Source organism: Opisthocomus hoazin, chromosome 19 (genome assembly GCF_030867145.1).
Source record: "Opisthocomus hoazin isolate bOpiHoa1 chromosome 19, bOpiHoa1.hap1, whole genome shotgun sequence".
NCBI classification, from domain to species: domain Eukaryota; kingdom Metazoa; phylum Chordata; class Aves; order Opisthocomiformes; family Opisthocomidae; genus Opisthocomus; species Opisthocomus hoazin.
Genome location: NC_134432.1, coordinates 6,113,443 through 6,135,118, shown reverse-complemented (window position 1 = coordinate 6,135,118; position 21,676 = coordinate 6,113,443). Strand labels below are relative to the sequence as shown.

Sequence of the window (21,676 nt, the reverse complement as noted above, 5' to 3'; positions counted from 1 at the left end):
AAGAGCAGCTTCAAATTTACCCTATGTTACCTGCTTCATCCAGCCTCAAAAAAGGACATTGGTGCTGTAACGTGAAGGCACTAGGTGGGAACTAGCAAAGAGCAGCAGAGAAACGGAATTGGAAATGGATCTCCCATGTTTCAGAAAACCTGAGAAACTGCAGCGACAAACTCTCCCATTCCAGTCCTGAAATGTATTCAGAGCGGGAGAATGTAAAGGCAAGACAGGAGGAACCTGTGTTAAGGTGCTAGAGACAGCATTTGCACCTTGCCAAAGAAGTCTTGTTCTAGGGGAGACCGAATGACCCCGGCCCCAGAGCTGCCAAGAACTATGCTTTTGTGAAAGGCAACGACGACAGCGCTGAAGGAACGTATCCCAGGCCTCCAGGTCAAAATCTCTTCACACTGTAGATCCCAGAACTAAGTTCCTTACCATTTTCTTAATGTCCTTCTCCTGCACCAAAGTTCATCATTCTTGGTCTCAGCCCACTGGTCATTTAAATTTGAAGATGAACACACTCATCTATTTGTTAGCAAACGGGAATCTAAAGAGACTTTACCTACTTAAAATGCAAACACGTTAGAAAAATGAACTCTATTTTTATAGCTCTCCCCAAGGAGTGGGAGAATTATTAAATAAGAACATGGGAAAAACTAATCACAAAGTTGTAAATGACTAACTGTTCACTTTGGTGTGTGTAGGTGGGTGTGCACGCGCACACACATCATTTAGATCAGGCTTTTAATTGTGCTAGGCATTAGTAAGTTTTACCAAGCACAACAGTGGAACTTTCCATTTTTCACTCTCTTACACTCCAAAAAGTAAAAGGAAATCAAAAGCTAAATTTCCTTTAAGGAAACATTAAGGCTGTAAATTTGAATATTTAAAATTGATCAAGAAAAGGAGATGCTAAAGCTCCTCAATATTAAATTAACACCAGTAAACCACTTACATATCTTTCCATCACTAGTCAGAACACTAAAATCACCATATCCTGTATGTGTAAGGTCTGGGAAAGAAAACCTTCATTTTGAATATATTAATTTCATGGTTTAAATTCACAACCCTCCAAATGTTTTTGCACATGCAAGGCATTAGCACCATGCGTCCACAGTTAACGTTTGCAAGGCATATTCCAGCCCACATCCTTACTTCTAACCTTTCACTGCTTTTTCAAATAAATTCCCTCTTAGGCTGAACTTTCTCATGCTTAGTTGGAGCCCAAAGGGAAATACGTTTTTACAAGATCAGGCCAATCATTTTATATTTATGGGATTGTGAAATATTTACTATGCAGTCCATTTTGGAAAAAAAAAAGTTGGTATTTTCTTTTTCCCATCTTGTAACTAAATAACATCGCACAGCGGAGACAGACACTCCTCACTGATGCTGCCCTGTACACAGGTGATGGGTTTCAATGCATTTGGCTAAGCAACTGGAAAGAAAAACATTCTGCATCTCTGCAGCCTACAACATCCTCAGACCCAGATAAAAGTTAGTGCCCTCCCTATCAGCGCATATTCTAACCTTAGCTCAGCACCCAGGTACAATCCAGCACACAATAAACAAGTATGATACTACAATGAATGGGGAAGGAGGAAATAAAGCTCACAGATGACAGCACAGTTCTATTTCATTTTCAAAAGACACACCTCCTGGCCCACCATCAGTCTGCTAAGAATTACAGCCAGCTACCAGGAGTCACGATATGATCACAAACTCCAACACATCTTGCAATGAGGCATAAATGCTTCACTTCATCTAGGTACTTGGTAAGAGGGCCTGAAGATCTGGCAAGGAGAAATGACTCAGACATCACACGGCACCCACTAAAAAAATGTGCTTACAATGTGGGAGCTTCAGCGTGAGAGCTGAACAGGCTGGCAACGTCCTTGGCAGCCAGCTCTGCTGTGCCACAGCCATGTGCTTCCCTCTAGGCCACAGCAAAGCCCAAGCTTGGAGCCAAGCTCTGAACCGGTGATGGTGATGGCACTCAGCTAGTAACACAAAAACCAAGAGATACTGGGTTGTCTTGCCTGCTTCATCACACACATAGCTCCTCTGAAGATCATCTTGGTACCTCCTGTATTATAAGGCTATCTATCCTTAAAAGCAGTTACTTTTAACTCTGACACTGCAGCAGACTGTGCATCCCCATCTTCCTTGGTATTTGCTCTCACCTGACACAGCACAAGGAAAACGTGCTGACTAGCTTTTCCTTCCCTGGATAGAAGGGAAGAACTGGCAGCCTCGGAGCTGAAATGCTTCTCAGCATTTTGTAGTTGTAGTTTGCAGTATGATTTTGGTCTGTACTCCAGCAGTCTGTCACTCAAGAGGAGAGTGCAGTCCATGCACTTATTTTCTATGTGAGGGCCAGTTCTGAGCTGGAGGGGATGCTAAAGCACGGACTGTATCAAACAAGCTAAGAACTCTTCGTATCACCAGCTGCACCTTGTCTTCCCTGGAAGACATATCTGTGGTTTTCTCTCTGTAGGATACCAGTACCTGTGTAAACCTTCGACTGCACAAACTTCGTACCCTCAACGCAGTAACACAACTCTCTTCAATAGGGAAAGCAATGTGTAATACATTAAAAAGTTGCTACAAATTGGGAAGGGTGACTGAGTCTGGCCATAGCAGGAAAGGCAAGACAAGTTTAACTGCAGCAAAGAGCAGTTAAGATCGTGTACCGGCACCCACCTGGGGCTGGGAAAAGCCTCACGTTTGAGAGGTTGAGGAACAGTCTGCACAGCAAATTTCTGCAGAACGTATCAGGAAAACAACCTTGAGGATGTTCTGTCTATGAAGCAATGAAACTTTCTGGAGCCCAAACCTACTTTTTAAATGCTTGCAAGCTCACAGCTATCAACACCAGCCCAAATTTTTGTCAGTGACAACCACCCATTCCATCTAGTCATATTTGCCCAGCCTTTGTGCAAGGGGAAAGAGTTCTCTTGAGACGACTAGAAGGAAAAGTGCATTCAAGTGCTAGCTGACAGTCATGAACTCTAGTTTCAGGAGCAATCAGCAGCTACTCCTAACGAACAGACACTCGCTGCCGTCACATACAGTCCGATGATCACCAGTTACCGCGGCGCCTTGCAGCGGGCTATGAGCTTGGCTCTTGCGCAGTCCTTCCAACACTTCTCACAGCAGGGTCCCTAACTCCGGCAGCTCCTCCAGTAAGAGCCATGGCCAACCCCAGCACACGCCACGTTTACCTGACCACAGGGGAACAGCTTCTCCTCCCTCACGAAAGCCCAGCTGAAATCCACCTCCTCTCTGGGCAAGGAGAGGCAGGCTGCAGGCTGCTGCGGCTCAGGGCACGGGAGTTACTGCCTCGCAGCTCGGCTCTGCGGCTGTGCTCTGCCAGCTGCCACCGACTCCTGCTGCACAGGGTGCTCCTGCGCCGGGGCAGGCTGCAGAATCCGGCCCGGCAGGGGCTGTGACACTATTTCAGGTCAGCCAGTGCCTTCCACCGGTGCTGCTGGCCACAGCTTGGCCGTAGCCCCTCTCCCACGTGTACTGCTGCTGGCCTCAGCCTCACCTCAGGCACGCAGGGGCTGCTCTCGTCCTGCTTCTGCCGGTTCCACGTAGCTTTCTCTCCACTGTCCAGACACAGGAACATTAAGGGCGCTGGTATAACCATTTTCTTCCCAGTAAATACAGTCACTTCTTTCTCTCCTTCAAAGGGCAGCATGGAGAGATGCCTGCTTCCTTCCAGGAGAGATTCAGGCAGGACACTCCCTTTGTAGTGCCAGAACTTCCCCCTACCCCAGAAAAACCTCCTACCACGACGGTCTGGGAAGAGCCTCTCATCAGGGTGTGTGGAGGTGACATAAAATTGACATTCCCTCCACAACCTGGTAACTCAACAGGGCGGTCGAATACTAATTTTCGGAAATTATCTGTGAACACAAAAGAAGGGCTCCAACACAACAGAAAGGCCAGCAGACACAAGGAAAAAACAGGCTGTGTTACTTGGGATCAGTCTTGGGATTTTGTGGGATCTAGCCTAGGAGCTTTTAACCTATGGGGCTGGCCACTGCAAGCAGAAATGCACTAGGAAAGTCGCTCCTGTTTCCACTAGAATCTAACGCACGAGTGAAGGAGGCCGTCAGGCGCTGCCAGGCAAAGGCCAGGCTGGGCTTACAGACAGGACCTGTATGCCGTGCTCTCAGGCATCTCCCGAACGGTGGAGTCCACTGAGGAGCTGTGTTGGAGTAACCTGCTGGCAGCATGAGCACAGGGATCTGCACAAAGCCCAGCTTCAACGCTGAAACAGGATTGCATGTACGCAAACGCGGGAAATGGAGATAGAACGAACAGGATTTACCAGAAAACAACCATTAGTGATATTCTGACCTCCAGCAAATGTCACTGAATTGCCATAGTAACAAACTGTAACACCACTAGGAATGAAAGCAGGCAGAGCATTTGAACCAGCCTGTTTTAGTGGAACTGTTTTTTCATGTCGTCTTCCTGCAGAGCACAGAATTACTGGCTGGTGGAATGCTCACAGTCTAACAGCGCAAGCTTCCCAGTCACGGCTAGTACCGCCTGCGAGCACTACCTGCTTTTCAACGACATCTTGCTTGTCAAGGTGTTCAAAATAGTTGTTAGAAGGGCCAAAGAACAGAGCAAACCACACTACCAGCAAGCTCCCCTGAACTCAGCTAACCCGACTGACACACTGGAGACGAATTCAAGGCTCCCAGAACCACCTCTTCCTGATTCTTCTCACTTTTAACAGCATTTTATCTAAAGATTCCAGGAATGGTAAGGCTCTTCCCCACAATGTTAATCAGCATTGCTCCATCAGGCTCAGGACTTCTCCCCTGAGAAGAGGAACACTTCCTAAGTCTCAAATAGCTAACCAGACATATGCGAAGTTAATACACCAGGTCAAGAAACCTTCAGCTTTCAGCAATGCCTCCCCTCGCATTTCTCCCTGCATTTGTTTTCTGCTTTCTTTCACAGGGCACAGAAATGCAATCCAACAGTGTAAGGCTGTGCCCCGCAGACAGGGACTGGGCTGCAAGCCCAGAGACTTGCGCTCTCCTCCTTTGCCACTTGGTTGCCTCTGGGAAGCCACTTTCTCTGCCTGCCTGCAGAATGCCAAACTCCTCTGTGAAGGGGGCCGAGGCTCACCCAGGCCAAAGGCTCTGAAGTACTAGGGACTGATAACACTATTTGCTGTGCTTGTTAACATCTGGTATTTTGAAAACAGGTATTAAAAGGCCATTGGTAAGTTGTAATTAGGCGAGTGCCATGTTAACAGTTGCCAGAGCAACCTTAATTCTGTCCTAGGCTGGTCCAAAGAGGCAGAGACACTACTGGAAATAGCAGCAGTGAGCATGCAGACAAAACCTTAGGCCCTTACGCAGACGAAATAAGTTTTCACTGGAAACCACAAAACTCGGAGTCTAACTTTGAGCTCTACAAGCCAGTTATGGTTATTCTGGAGATGTTCTTGTACATAAATTCCTCTTTCCTACAGAGAAGAATAATACCAAAATCCAATAGCCTGCATATTACAATCCATAATCTGCAGCAGAGTTACAGCTACGGAAACAGCAAAGGCTACCAGGCTCTGGAGAACAGGGCTGTGCTGGTGGAACCTCATACTCCCTTTGACCTCTGGGGATGAGCCCAGAAACAAGCTGTCAGCATGGAAACCTTCCTAACCCAACTGCCGCTCCCAGGTATAGGCACTGCCATGGGCAGGACTGCTGATCCAACCCTGGTGCCAGCTGAACTCTTAAAACTACCATCCCCAAACTGCGACACGTGCACTGCACGCAACCCACTCCATGAGCCAGCACAGCGCAAAGCCCTGCTCACGTCAGAGGTGATGCTTCCCACAGCACGCTGTCCCTGCTGCTGCAGGGCTTGTGGACCCCTGCTTGCCAGTGGTTTTATTCAGCTGCCTGTCAGCTTGCCAAGAATTTCCCGTGGTATGTGAGCAGCAGGAGGGAGACTGTTTGTACAAAGCTTGTAACTCCCCTAAACATGACCGGAATTTCCACGGAAAATGATGGTGCAGATCTAGCCCAAACACCTTCTTCCTGAGGACTTCCAAAAGTCCGGGACAAATCACAGAGGCATAGGAGCATCTCAGAAAAGACTGCCAGACTCTTCTACAGGAACAGCCAGTGACCTAGATGTCAAACTGGCCACCTCTGCCTAGGAAAAAATATCAAATAGAAAGTTTATTTCAAAACCTCTCCTCCCTCCCTTCTCCCTGCCAGTCAAAGTTGGTAGCAGTCAAACAAGCCTTTTCATTAACACATTAGCACTGTGGGTTGCATTGTTTTCTTCTCTCTGCATGTGGGAATTCTGGTCTTGGACCCTGAGCCAAGGCTAGAAAAGTAGCTCCCAAAGCCATGTAACTACATCCCGATGAGCACAGCTTCTCCTCAATACCACAAATCTGTGTCCCTTCAAGAATGAGTCAAAGAAAAAAAGGGGGGGGGGGAGTCCCAGAGACACAATCTATGGACTAAAAACCCCAAAGGCTGCAAATAACCAAGTGCAACAGTTTTTTCCCAAGGGAGTCTTCAAAGCACCTTCCCAGCTGGAAAGTCTAAACACCACTGCCTCCTCTTTAAGCCGGCAGCAAACAAACAACTAGCCTCAGCTGCATCCCAGCTTGCCCCATGGCTCCCTTCTTCCCAGGAAAAAAGGCCAGGACAGCCCTTCCTGCAGCAGCCCCTTCTTACCACAGTCCTTCAGACCCGAAGGTAAGGGCACATCACAACGCAGTTTCACCCACCACGTCAGTAACTCATCCTCCTCACAGGCCAAGCACAACTTGCTCTCAGACCCAGAACGGCAAGATGCAGGCTTTGCCTCCCAAGAACAAACATGACCCGTTGCTCTCAGGGAAAGTCTAGGGAGCACAACACAGCCAACTGCCTCCAAAGCTCAATTACTCTGGCACCAAGCCAAGGTGTCCTTGCTGCTGCCCTTGCAGAGACAGCAGCTGACATGTCTCCCCACTTGACTCATGAGGTTGCCTTCATTAAAACTTCTCAGGTGCCTGCTGTGGTCATGAGTAACAGCTGGCTCCAAAAAGTCACCACGGAGAAAACTTGAACAGCTGTTAAAAACTTGCAGATTTCCTTTTTTGAACTAATGCCAAGGACCCACTGCTGGTCAGGGTAGCTCCTCATCCACACCAGTTTGTGATGGATGCAATCTATGCCCCAAGGAGAAGCACATGAAAGAAAATAAGATGTTGCTGTGTCCCTTAAATACTGAGAAAATTTGGAAGGCGGCAGCAAACCACGCCTGCAGAGACCATGAATCTAGAGGTTCCCAATGAAATAAAAATAGCAGAGGAAGATTTGAACAATACAGACGCCTGTAACAGAAAGGGTGTAAACAGCCAAATCAGGTCACAGAGGAATAGCAGTGGAGCAGCAGGCAAAACAAAAATAGCAGGAAAGGAAAGATAAATTAAAAATTCCTAAAATATAGGAGGAGCAAACAGACTGACAAGAAAACAAGAGAGCCCTTGAGTGGAAAAAGGAGAAGAGCCATGCAGAGGCAACCAGGGTAGGCCAGGGATTTAACCCAGCCCCAGAGGAGAAGGCACAGGCAGGAAAGAAGACAGCTGAACTATTTCATTGCAGCAGCAACGAGGGGAAGAGGAAGATGACTTTGTCAGGAAATTACAACCATCTGCACCTAAGAACAGCAGCACTGGCTGAGCAGTTTCATGTTCACGCTGGAACACAGGTGACGTGCACGGCCTGTTCTTTCACCGGGGTGGATGGCTGCGGTGGACCTTCCTTCCCCTTCCCCCTGCCCACCACTCACCGTCGCCCTGCTCTGGCGGCTTGTTCTTGCCTCCAGCTTTTTCAGCTAGACGAGACTATTCTGGGATAGCAATGAGTGTGGCAGGTAAAAAGTAGGTTCAGCAAATCCCGGACTGGGGAGGAGGTCAGATTCGTACAGCCCTGCATGAAGACACCAGCAGTCCCTGCCTCTCTTCCTGCTCCCTGCTGCACCTCCACCATTAGCACGGCAGCTCCTCTGAAGCCTGGTGCAGATGGAAGCTGCTCGTCACTGTCCTCTCCCAGTGACTTCTGCCTGTGACCTCCCATTCTCCCCAGCTCCCTGAAATCCAGACACCACGAAAGAGACACTAATGTTCACAGAAACCCTTCTACAGCTTGAACAACAGGAGGTTTTCCCACACAGTAGAGGCATGAACCATGTTTTTTCCACCTTGCTCTCCATACCTCACTCTGTCACGTCTTTCTCAGCTAAAAAAAATCCTGTGCCTGGTAAGAACTGGAAAAGGTGACTTACAAAAAAACCCCATCTCTTCGCACAAGGTGGGTCCCAGGCTCTGGCAAAAGAATACTATGTCCAATACCCCAATAAAAAGCCCAGGATTCACACAGCCTAGCCTAGAACACAGTTGGGCGCTGTGTCAAAACTCACAGTAGGGAGGCCAAGAGATGAGCCTGGAAAGACTCAGGGTAAGTAAACACCAACGGACAGCAGAGCCCCTACTGAAAAACAGACAACAGAGGAGGTGACAGGAGCCTGGGAAGGAGTCTCCATCCCCAGCACGGAGCTGGACACCACATGTCCCTGGGTCAATGGAAAGGGCCCAGCTGCAGAGCGCATCTCCCCTCCAGCGGGCACCAGGAGCGGGTGTGGGCACCAGGAGCGGGTGTGGGCACCAGGAGCGGGTGTGGGCACCAGGAGCGGGTGTACGCTGCCACCGAGACTTTTCAGCCCCGGGCTGGGGCTCTTCGCCCCCCGCCTGCAGCGCAGTCAGCCCCGCTTCCTTCTCCGGACAGAGAGCTGGGACTCCCCCCCGCCAACCCCAACCCTTCACCTGCCACAGCACAGGCCTGAAGAAACAGCACTGCGGAAAAGGTGGCACAGTTCTACTTTTTAACTATCATTTTTCTTTACTATTTACCTAATGTTTTTATACCCAACCAGAGTAAGTTTGGTTCCAAGCTGCCCTCTGTAATCGCCGAGGTTGGTAACTTACCTTTCCCGTGGCACCCGTGGCTCTCCCCTAAGGTGCTCACAGCAAAATCCAGGCTGGCAGAGACCTCAGCAGGTCTCCAGCCCGACCTCCAGCTCGAAGCAGGGTCTGCTCTGAGCTCAGTTACCTGGGCCTTCACTCGGGCTGGTCTTGTAAACCTCCCAGGAGGCAGACGGCACCACCTCTCTGGCCAACCTACTCCACAGCCTGGGGAAAAGCTTCTCCTTCAGCATAGCCTGAACCTCTCATCTTACCACTTCACGCCCACTGCCTCACGTTCTCCTGCCACTGTGACCTGCCTGCCTCCATCTGCCCGACCGCCCCCCTCACAGGGACCCCCTGATGCCACCTCTTCCTCTGTGGCACCCGCCCGGCTGCCTCAGCCCCTCAGGGGCCTGTGCTGAGCCCACCCTGCCCTACCAGCACCCTTCCTCGGGGCAGGGACACACACGGCCCCCGGACTGCAGGTTTAAGGTTTAAAAATCCTACAAAACCTGGTCAGACTAGAGAGGCTGGCAGCACCCAGCACCCCCCCCGCCGCGGGGGCTGAGGCCCACGGCCGCCCGCCGCCCAGCTCCTCGCGCTCCCGCCCGCCCCCGCCGCCATCTCCGCGGCGCCGGCCGCCCCCTGCCGGCCGCGCCCCCGCGTCGCAGCCCCGGCCCAGGGGCAGGGCCCCGTTCCCCGCGCCGCCCCGCCGCAGCCCCGCGGCGGGCGAGGGACGCGGGGGAGCTGCGGGCTGCGAGCCTCGCGCCCCTCCGCCCCAACCCCCCACCGAGGGGAGAGCGCCCGCCGTGCCCCGGTCCCCCCTCACGCACCCACGGCGCCATCAGTACTTACTGCCTTGGGAGGCTCCTTCACCTGAGGCAGCTTCAGTGTCTGCAAAGAGAAAGAGCTGCGCTTAGACCCGACGGCCGGCTCTGCCCCGGCCCCTCGCTCGCTCTCCTCCGCCACGGCTCCCCGCCATCGCCGCCCGCGACGCCCGGCCGAGAGCAGCTCCCGGGCGCGGCTGCCTCTGCCCCACGGCGCGGGCTCCCTGGGTGGCCGTCACCGGGTCGGGATGCGGGGCCGAACCGGGCCACCCCAGGGGCCGTCCGTCGAAAGGCGGCTGCCCCCCGGCTCTTCTCCTCTGCGCGGTGGCAGGGCCTGGCTTCCCAAGGACACGGCTGGGAGGGACAGCCCTGCCCCGGCCCCGCAGCGGCTCCAGGGAGCCCCGGGAGGGATTCGGCGCGAGGGACGGCCGCGCTCTGCCCCCGCCGCCAGCCCTCCTCGCTTCTGCGTCCCTGGGCCCCGGCTGCACGGAGGCATCCAGCGGTGCCGCCGCCATTCCTGCAGCTCACGACGATGCCGTTCGCAATTTCTGCTGGCGGTTTGCTGAAATCGCTCCTGCGCTGAATTCCTGGGCAAGCACTGCCGACCCGGGAACAGCGCACCCAGCTCAGCCGCCCACGGGAGACGGCAGAGCCTGCTCCGCTGCCGTGCCGGCCCTTCACGGACACCATGGCAGAGCCTCCGCAGGAGGTGGGCCACGAGGATCCAGCCCCGGTGCTGTCCCGTCCTGCTCTCACTGAAAGCACACATGAAAAGACGGGAGAGAAAGCTCTCTCCGCTGGGACACACGGCACCGCAAGAAGCGCACGGCAACAACCGCGTCCAAGCCCTAAATAATGCAACGGGCAAAGCTGCACGCTGGAAAACAAAACCCAATGTTACAAGTCAAGGATCATAAATGATTAGGAGTTCCAAGCCATTTTGAAGTGTTCCATACATCCTAAATTGCATATACTGTATGTCACAATATCTAGTAACAGAACTACATTTCAAAATATTCCGTATGTCTCTTGGAATCACGCTCGCATTGCTCTGAAAACCACAGCTGCGGAATGTCACAGCATTTTTGAATTTAAAATTTGCAACCTTAAAGTAATGAACGCTGCTCGCATTTAATTTCCTTATTTCTTAAAAATAATAAAACCAAATGATTGTGGGTTTGCAAATTTGTACATTCCTACTTGATTAACCTGCCTGATTAGATCACTTTCCTAGGCAACAATATTAATTTGGCACAACTTCATAAATGGAGGGGCCAGATCAGAAACCCTTAGCATCACACGCAAAACCTCCACAGTCAAACCCCTGGATTTTTCCACAGCTGCTACTTGTTTGAATCACCGCCTATCACTCAGGGAAAAAGCTAGCTGTGCCACAATGGGGTTCTGCAAAATGCTGTCCTGGCATTCACAGAAAATGGCATAAATAAACCATAAAAGACACGTACTATGCATGCACCAGGCCATTTCTGTCATTTAAATAGCTTTAAAAAGTACTTTAGTCCAACTTAATAAGAATCAGGCAACACACAAAGGTTTAAGGAGCAGCCATTTCTGAACTGTGTTAAGAAATGTTGTTACTTTCAGTCACAAGACAGACTGAAGTCTTCAGAAATTAAAAAAAAACCCTCAAAAATCCCCTAACAGCCCACTCTAAATCACCTTTGGGCTGAGACCAAGTAATTACAGCTTTAAAACAAAAGACCAATTTCTAAGAAAGTAACTTTGTAGTTAGTAGGGAGGTCGGCAGGAAAGCTGGAAAATAAGCAAGTTAACTCCTGTGTCTCAAGGAACTTTCTGCATCACCAGTAAAAATCTGCTGCAGACTGGGAAATGTGCACAGTAAAAAATGGAGGCTTGGGATGCAGCACGGAGGGCACAGCACCCTCCAGAATCCTGTTTTTTCAGAAGCGGATCATCATACAAATGAAACCCAGCTTTCTCCAACTCAGAGGCACCATCTCTCCTCAGGAATGGTTATTTTGCTATTAATTTTCAACTTCTCGCCTCAAAATCGTTTCAGTCACAGAACTACTCCAACTCAGACTCCAAAAATGTGCGCTTTGGAAAAACGCTTTTTTCCATATTCACAGGCTGAACGCGTCATCTTCCTTTTCACATTTTTGGAATCGAGTAGAACCCATTCTTGGAAAATATGAATCCAAAACTTTAAAGCTTTGAGAAGCTTTTTAACAATTGGTTAAAGCAGAAGCTTTGCCTGAAGAGAACACTCTTACTCGCGCGCATTCAGCATCGGTTCCGCCGGCGGCAGCGCAGCCCCGGGGCTGGCACAGCCACGCGGGACGGTAACGGGGAGCCGGGCGGTTCAGAGGGAGGCAAGGCAGCAACCAAGCCGTGTAAATAAATAATAAAGAAAAACAACTTGAGCAAAATCATCACTCAGCCCAGCAAAGCTTATCTGGAAACAGAGAACTTCCACCAATTCTTAGAACAGAGGCGATATATCCTGCGAGGGTTAAACTTCAGCCTTGCTATTTTCTTTCATTTGGTTTCTGAAGAATTCTCCTTTGGGTAAAAATCTCCCTTGCTTGGCCTCAGCCCAGAGGTTTTTAGATTTACTTTTTGCAAGTCTAATAAAGTAATTTCAGCCTTTTTTTTTTTTTACCTAAAAGTGAAATAATTTTTGCTGCTCATGTTGCTTCAATACGACCCAACCGTACAAAACAGAACTCTCCAGCTAACTCCTGAAGGGAATCCAAACCTTTCAACGACTTCAAAAACCCCGCAAACCAACAGCACTGCAAGCAATCCGTTCTGAAGGCCTGGGCTGCAAGCAGGCGAAGCGCCTGTCCGCGCCGAGCGCTGGGACGGAGCCTTCCATCGCCACCAGGAACGTGCGGCCCTTCTGCTCCGGCGGAACCCCGGCAGCTCGGCAGGAGGAAGGAGCCGCGATCCCGCCGGGCTGCACAACCGCGCACAAAGGAGCCTTTCAGCAAGACTGCATAACTTTATTTTTTGTTGTTGGGTTTCTTTTTTATTTTATTAGTGTGTTTCGGGGAGGCGAAGGGGAAGGAACGCAACCTTTTCCTTGATTCCTCGATAAAACATCGTGAGTGAATTTCTTCCCAACGTTTCTGATCCTTTGCAGAGCCCTTTACACAGGGTTTTCCGTGTCTGCATCGTGGCTTTCAGAGCAGAGCAGCAAGGGAGCTCGACCCTGCGAGGCAGCATGTCTGGACCAAGAGCTGCCTCAGCCCTCTGCACTTGCGAACTGCCAGGAGATCAATCGCTCCCTGAAGTTCTCCAGCCAACACTGAGCACCACAGGGAAGGCTCAAGAAACTAAGAAACTGCCCCGTTTTCCAGTAAGAAACCACTCATTGATGAAGGCAGCCAACAAAAAAAAATCAGCCTGAAGAACAGGTGACCTCCAACACAGCTGCTCTACTATGGAGACCTAGGGAGGAGGCAAGTGCAGATATAAAAAATAAAGTCTAGGAAATTTCTCCCAAGAATGATCATTGCAAAGAAAAATGTAAGTTTTGACCTTCGGAGATCTTGCCAGTGTGAAAGCTTTAATGTGGAACTGAACAGCTCAAAGCATGAGAAGAAATTTAAGCTTTGCACAGGGTAAACCAAGTGACTGACAAGCAAGGACCAACTGGAAGAGCAGAGAGGACAACAGAGCTCCCACCCACGCTGGCCACGAGCCGTAAGCCCCCAGCTTATCCGCTGCAGCTCCAAACTGGGCACCGAGATGTACAAAAACCAGCTTAGAAATAACCCAGCTCAAAGCAAGGGCGACTTGGGACCTCCAAACCTCCCACTCTGGGGACAGGGGTCACTGAACGGGGACAGTGAGGCAGGCTAGACAGGTGGGTTTTTCAGTTGTTCTGCCCCAAAGGTCCCCACCAGATCAACATGACTACTCTCTGCTCTCCCATGGGCTGAACCTTGGGCATCACTGGTTCTGTCCATCTGGAGGACCAACTCCCAGCTTGGCCAAGGGCCCTTAGTGACACACGAACCGCATAGCAAAGCAAAAAGCAGAGGGCTATTCAAGAGGAAGGGCTGTATCCTTCAGCAAATCACCAAAAGCAGGTATTTCTGCTTCAATGCCCCAAAAGCCCTGGAAGCAAACACCTAAAGAGAAGGGAAAGCGGCCTGAGTTTGCTCTTGCTACTCTGATGCTGAGCTAGTGAGTTTAGCCAGGATCAGTCAAACCTTCAGGGAAAGCAGATGCTACGTGACTGATGGGTGGCCCAGACCTCAGGGAAACGGCAGCTGACGCTTGGAAAATGCATCAGGCAAAGAAGGAATGCCAGGTCCTGCCACTGCAATACAGCTCCCTCCTCGCCCAGCCAAAACCAAATGACTAAAAGATTGAGGATCTGAGATTCTGGCACGTGATAGGCCAAGGGAGCTCAATTTTCAGTGCCTGGAGGACAAGCAGACCTAGGTTTGCCAGCGCCTTCAGGCTGTATCCAAGACAGAGGACATGGAAAATGCAGCATCACATCCTCAATGCACGTGAAACCACCACGTTAGCTCACGTCTGTTATGACGGTGCAACACCAGCCACTTCTTTCTATGAAACCGCAGACACGGGTGGCAATAAATGCATCTTTCACAAACATTTCTCTCAGTCCTGCAGTCTTATTTTATTTCCAGCTTTGTTGCTGGTACAGCTCTGTGTACGACTCTCACTGGATAACACCACACAGGGCTTTCCTCCATTTAATCCTTTCCTTTTTTTTCCTAACTCTAGATTACACGCACACTCAATGGCGCATTATTTCCCTGCAGACAGGGACGCTTCCCGACTGCTGTAACTGCCAGCTCGGGTTCTGCTTCTGGGAGAATCACATTTAGAGAGTCGCATCGAGTTTCAGTTTGACTTCTTGCTGAGGAGTGTACGTGAATAAATATCTCATTTTGATTTTTATTGTCTTCAGGCAATTCAAATGCACTGTAAATGTTACAACTACATGCATCAATTTACAGCAACATAAACCAACATTTTCAAAGTTTCACAACTATAAATTGTGCTTCTCTATGACTAATAAATTTCCAGATTCATAATTTTGAAAATTTCCATCTTTTACAGCTACACATTAAAAGGGCTCTGGAAGCAAAAGGTAAAGTCATGTCTCCACTGAGTTCATGACCAAACTATGGATATCAATTGCACATGTGTATGCTGATGCATCCCGACCATTTAATATGCAGCTTGATTTAATAATCAAATGTATAAATACAAATCAATTGGATCACACACCGGGAGGTGACCTCTCACTCATATAGCTCCTAAAATTCCAGCTGAATTAAGCATCCCATAGTGTTTGGGGAAGAGAAGTGAAATAAAAGCAATCCTTGTCCCCAATCTAAATGCTGCGATTATTATTGCAGAATTATTGCAGTGCTGTGATGCAACAGTAAAACATTCTGCAGATCAGCAAATAACTGCTATTATTTTAGGGATTTTTTTTTTTTTCTTAAACTGCAGAGTGAAGCTACTTTGTAGTTACATTTAAAGGACTTTCCGGAATTTTATTGGTATTTAGAAAGGAATACCAGCCCCGAAAAACAATTCTGCATGTATCTCAGGATACAGAAGAAGTTCTGTGATGTTGAACAGCACAGGAGAAACGCAACCATGCAATTAAAGGATCCATTATGAGACTGTGAAAAACTGAGCAGTTACGGATGCGTGTTCGCTTTTCAGCTGTGCATCTGCGGACTTCTGTGAGTTCACACATCTCAAATTTAATATTGCATTAGCGTCCATTCTTCCTGGATTTTCAGACTTTTCACTGGGAGTTTCCATTATGCTCCTTTAGACGTTCCAGTCAATCGGTTTACTGCAGACCGCATGCGCTGATGCTGCTAGTTACAACTGAGGAGCTAAAGCAGATGATCCTACAAGTCTGCCGCACAGACTGCAGTGCTCAACTCGGGTGAAAGAAAATAAAACCACTGGCAGGCTCCTGAGCTAGTTTCAAGTCCCTGTTGTTCTGTTATTTCAGATACGTATTTCTCCAAATTCTCCAAACTGCGCTAACTGTACAAACCACCAAGCAAAACTTTCACATTTCTGCAATTAGGCAACATCGAACTGGCCAGACGTACAGAAAATTTCATATAAAGTCACTCCTGGCTAAGCACAAGTTATTTCACACACTATACATTAGCAAAGAGACCTCAGCTGACAGCAGGGGTATGGGGGCGAGTTCAAGTATCATTTTGATTTTAACATAAATATACCACAGTATAGCAAAGCCAGTATCTGACTTGATATCCTCCCATCTCGACTTAACAGGGACGGACTAACACAGCCAGGAGCACGGGGCACCTGGGGGAGACGCCTGGCCCTGCGGTGGTAACCACACCGCTGGCACGCGGGATCGTTTGCCAGGAGCACCTTTGATTTGCAGCTCTCCCAACGCACAGCGATGCCCCCAGAGAGCCCTGTGCAGTAAATCCTGCACCGAACGCAAGAGCTGCTCCCGACCTCCGAAGAAATATCGCTGAAGCAGAGAGCCACAAAGCTTACACAGCCCCAAAATTTATCCTATGAAGGGGCCACCCAAAAGAAGTGTTACTGGTGAACAGAGAAGCAGCAGAGCAATCTCCAAGTCCTTCCCGAAAATAGTCCCTGAACCTGAATGTCACCCCAGGATTCCCAAAGATTTGAGCAGGAGCTGATACCTCTATGCGCTCGCACATGGGTCTGGAAACAGTTGTAATACTTGTATTTCTTCCCACATATTCCACACTCGTAAGACCCTGAAAAAGAAGACAGGAAAAGTATACATCACCATATTAGATCAGGGAAAACAGCCTCACCACATACTTCTCCATAAACTGGGGACAGAAGAATGCAGTTTGCAGGAAAGTAATTTCTGGAAGGTTCATGGAGATAAATGCAGGAAATCACTATCCCAGACTCCATTCTTTTTTCAGTCTTATTTAAGATTCCTTGGCATATTACCCTGAACTTAGATTTTCAGTATATCTTCATAACTTTGCTAACATGAAAGAGCCTCTCTCAAAATAGCCTGACTTGTAATTTTATAATAATGACTAATATTTCCTATGAACAGAAATAACCTTGAGTTACTTTTCAGTTAAGTTCCTATTATATGGGGAAAAAAAAAGCTTTTCAGCTGAAAAAAAGAAGGCAGTATGTTATCTTGAGGCAAGGAGTTTTCAAAATTTCTCAAGAAATGCACAATGTACAAATTTCTCAAGAAACCCACAGAGATTTGGTAAATATCCACCCAGAGGAAACCAAATAGATACAAATAGAACTTTTGACCTTTTTAAGGAAAAGCACATGACCACAGTAGTCTCTCTTCTCAATTTGTGTCTCTAATTCCAGAAAACACACATCTGCAAACAGTCATTTGAAATGAAACCAGAGAAACAGAGCTGGAGAAGCATTTGTAACGATGAAATTATGAGCTGAATTTAGCCTCTTCTGTTTATTGGACAGGCAGACAGAAATTTCCTTAGATTTGTTGATTCAACCCTTTTCCCCCCCCTCTCCAACTTGGTGAACAGGCTACAAATTCACCTTTCAAGCTCTCACTTGCAAAATGTATTGCATTTCTTCGCTGTCCGTCAGCAGCTAAGGAACTGTGACCCTATCTGTGCTCCTCACTAGGGTGAGAGCGGCGCTTACTGGAAGAGGAGGTGGGAGAAAGGAGGGCTGAACACTACTTTGTGTGAACCTCGCCTTTCATTTCCATGGACGCTTCCTCACACAACCTTCAAACAATCTTTTTCTGACCATGCAAAGCAGTAAAACTCAGGAATGAGCCACAACCAAGAACAAAAGATTCACACACACATCCAGATAAATCTTCCCAAACATCCTCCTACAGCAATACTCACCCAGCGCTACTCAAAGTGAGCTCTTTCCAGGAGCAAAACCAACCGTGTTATTTGAGCACGCCATTCTCGCGTTTGTTTTTTCCCTTCCCATGCCCTGTTGCTTACAGCTTGGGAAGAAAACCACCCTCCTTCCAGTTTGTAACCGCGCTCGATTCCCTGTCGATCACTGTTAGCGTCACTTGGGACTGCCTTTGGCGCTTGGGAGGCTACTTCATCACTGCTGCTGAAAGAGGCAATTCGCTACAGTCCGACACACGAGAGTACACGTCTGAAAAAATACTCCAAAATACTGACATTCTAGTCACTTGACTATGTCTGATCTGCTCCACAACCTTTTAACCATCATAGCTAGTTGTATTTTATATATAGATACACATATATGGGACCGCCAGCACCCACGGTTCCTCCACACCGGCTTTTCTGAGTGAAATCCTGGATATCAGCAGTCGGCAGCATCTACCGGCCCGCATTTTCCGTGCTCAAGGACTGATTATATTCACTGCCAACTTCCCAGATTCGGTCCTGAGAGCCGTTCCAGCTGGAGCCGCGAAGCAGCACCGCCAGAAGACGAGCGCACTCACCGTCGCTCGGGCCCTGCCACCCGCCAGCCCTGGGCAACAGCCGCGGCTCGGCTGCACCGACAGCGAAACGCGCCCACCCGCACCCCGAAACGGCACCGCCTGCACGCACAGCACTGGGAAAACCGATAAAAAACAGCGAGGGACTCCAGGCTGAATTTTTTTTTTCTCATTTTTTGTGTATTTCCCCCTTCCCCTGGAGACAGTCTGTGGAACATACATGCATTTCACTGTGCAGAAGTTCCTCAAGTAGAGCCTAAGCTGCACAAGTAACTGTGTAGTGCCTTCCTTCTCCACTACCAAACCCAATGGAGAGCAGGGGCAGCGGCTGAGGGCAGGAGAGCAACCAGCGCAGCCCACGGCCAGCGCTTCTGTGCCGATGTCCGGAAGCACCCAGGGCTCAGGTGCAACCCAGGGAAGGCTGGAGCGGTCTTCTTCGAGTGGGTACCTCCACCCCCTCCCACGCACGGCCGGCCGAGCGCTGCCCCAGGAGGACAGCGAGTCTGTGGAGGGTCGAAGGGAGGTGCAGTACAGATCTAAAGCCCTGCGGGCACCGAGAGACAACTCAACAGCCACAACCGTGTACTCAGCACACTACGATTTGGGGGGCAAACACACAGATCCTTATATTAGAGAAAGGAGGGATGACTTGCCACAATAAATGCGTTATAAGGGTGGAGGAAAGATGAAGTGGGGGAAAAAAAAATGAAGACATCACTACGTGTTAAGCCCTTACAAAGAACATGCCCATGTGGTGTTGGACACTGCTGCCGTGGTCATGGTTTATCTCGGACTTTGTCCACATCAGGCTGTGCCATGCAGGTTAAAGGCGTCTGTAGCAGGAGGGGAAATGGGGAAGGGTTTTGGTTAGTTGGTGCGTTCAGTTTTGCCAGGCTGTTCCTGAGCCTCGCAGTTGGAATTTGGGCAACACACTCATTGCATCCAGAGCTTTCCCTTGCTCCCTGATCCCTGGTTAGACTTTCACACCCTTCCATCACATACCGGACGTGTATCTCAATGCATGGTCAAAAATCCAGGTCCCTGAATATCGATTTCGTGTATATCCAACGGGACAGCCACGTTCCACTGCTTTTCCATCTAAATTGTGCAAAAAGAAATCAGAAAAAAGCCCTTAAAGTGGATGCATTTCTAAAGAATAATGATGGCTGAAGCCTATTAAAAATTTCCCAGACCCTGTGGCTTGCTAACAAGATTTCAGAGGTCACACAGAGTTTCTCAAGGTTCCTGCAGCACTATTTTATTTGGTATAACTAGGAGCATCCAAAGTGCTCTCGAATGACGCGTGCTGAGCAGCTCAGCAACGGAGGCATCAGCATCACGGCACAAATCAAGCGTGTGCATGTTAGACTGATAGTCTCAAAGCAGAAGGATTCACTCTTCACTTTGTCTCAGAAACATCTCTGATTTAATGCATTACTTGAAAAATCCTCTCCAAAATGCCTCTGGTAAAGCAGAAGCCAGATTGAGAGCTTAAACAGTCTTGTGTGAAACTTCTCCTGATCAACTCGCAGGTAACTCAGCCCTCCAAAACACAAATACTGACCCGACGGTATTCCCAGCATTAGAAAATGGTCACAGAATCACAGAACGTTAGGGGTTGGAAGGGACCTCTGTGGGTCACCCAGTCCAACCCCCTGCCCAAGCAGGGTCACCCAGAGCAGGCTGCACAGCACCGCGTCCAGGCAGGGCTGGAATATCTCCAGAGAAGGAGACTCCACAGCCTCCCTGGGCAGCCTGGGCCAGGGCTCCGTCACCCTCAGAGGGAAGAAGTTCTTGTGTCTACATCAGCCTAATACTCTCTCCCCCTTTCTCTTGATTTTCTCTTGATTTACAAGGTTTTCCTTCCCCTTTCTAGACAGCTTCATGGTGGACTTCTCTACCTTCTCGCCCTGATGCCCCTGCCCTGAGCAATGCTAACACGCTGGAGCTCTTCAGACAACCCTGAAACGCCCCACGGACGAGGCAGGGAGCCCCGGCGAGTGCGGGAGCCGCAGCGGCTGTCACCCCTCTGCTGCTGAGTAGACCCAGGGACACAGCCAACCGCTCCGCTGGCTTTTTTTGCTCGGGATGCCACAGGCGGACCCCACGGGGCTCGCAAGACTTCTGTGGAAAAGCAGATGCAAGGGAAATGGTCCAAACCCACAAACATCAGCGCCGGCTCTTCGGCTGGGGAACTGCAGCCACTGCCAGCACCCACCCCGCTTCGCTGCATCCGCTTCCAGCCATCGCGGGGTCTGGGCTGCTCCGAGCGCAGGGAAACAGAGTCTGGAGCAGTCCAGAGTGCAGGGACAGACGTGTGAACGTGGAACCAAACAGGAGGCAGCACACACAACGCCTAATTTGATGAAAACGCTGCAAGTGAATTGCACCAACTGAGCTGGGAATCCCTGTTGTAAATTACACCAAGTAACAACTAAAAATATAAATATAGCACAATCCTGCAGGAGTTGTGTGACTCAGAAAAGAGACATAAATCTTCTACTGCGCATTTCAGCCAAGTCCCGAAGCTGAGCCCCGCAGGAAAGCTGTCTGTCCCTTGGAGCCACACGCGCCCGACGCCTCCAGCACCGCAGCCCCGGCTCAGACAACGCATCCCCCGTTTGCCTGACTGCCCCAGCACACCACGAAGGCAGACAGTCTGCGGGTCGGCATTTCCACGTGAAGGACAGGGATTCATTTACTCCCAATTCACCACTTCATCACGAATTACTACAAAAACCCCCCATTTTCGACACCTCCAATCTCAAGTTTCCCTGATGAAGGCGAACAAAATCATATCAAAGCCTTGCCCTTCTTCACAGCTGGAGGGATTTAGATACTGGGCTACCAGATCACATCATGAGAAAGGCTTCAGAGAGGAAAACTCCTGGAGGTACCAGTGAGCAGCAGCATCAAGCACGGAGCCTTTGCTCTGGAGGCAGCAGGCACCGGCGTCCTCAGCTGCTCGCAACCTGGGGCTGCTCCAGAGCAGCAGCCAAAATCGCCAGTGACAGCAGCAGGCACGGGACGTTTGCTGTGCGAGTTACACCGACGTCTGCGGCGATGGAAACAGTGCCTGTCTGTGGTTTCTGCGGGGGGATGGAGGGGACCAGAAGAATTGACTGGGAGCCAGTTCAAGAAACCACAAGGAACTGATATCTGGGCACCACAGTCCGTCCACATAGAGCCCAGTATTTGGTGGCCAAACAGAAAAGTTATTCAGAGCCACCTCCCCAACAAACAAGAGTTAAGTGAATGGCCCAATGAATGGGGGCACTTACAGGGCTCTTTTCACAAAGGCATCGGCCACCAACTGCCAATCGCCTCAGGACCAAGTTGCCTTTAAAGAAACCCAGCACGAGGCTATAAAATAACAAATATGATGCACATTGCATGTGA

General features: G+C 49.6%; 1 protein-coding gene across 3 annotated transcripts in view; it reads right to left on the bottom strand.

Moving 5' to 3' along the window:
* ZNF618 (zinc finger protein 618) overlaps positions 1-21,676 on the bottom strand; it is a 166,475-nt gene that overhangs the window by 52,133 nt on the left and 92,666 nt on the right. For all 3 annotated transcript variants that reach the window (XM_075439136.1, XM_075439138.1, XM_075439139.1), the window contains exons 4-6: positions 19,280-19,375; positions 16,512-16,589; positions 9,854-9,892 (exon numbers count right to left, since the gene is read on the bottom strand). In XM_075439136.1, coding sequence (XP_075295251.1) covers positions 9,854-9,892; positions 16,512-16,589; positions 19,280-19,375 — 213 coding nt within the window. The remainder of the gene's footprint in view (positions 1-9,853; positions 9,893-16,511; positions 16,590-19,279; positions 19,376-21,676) is intronic.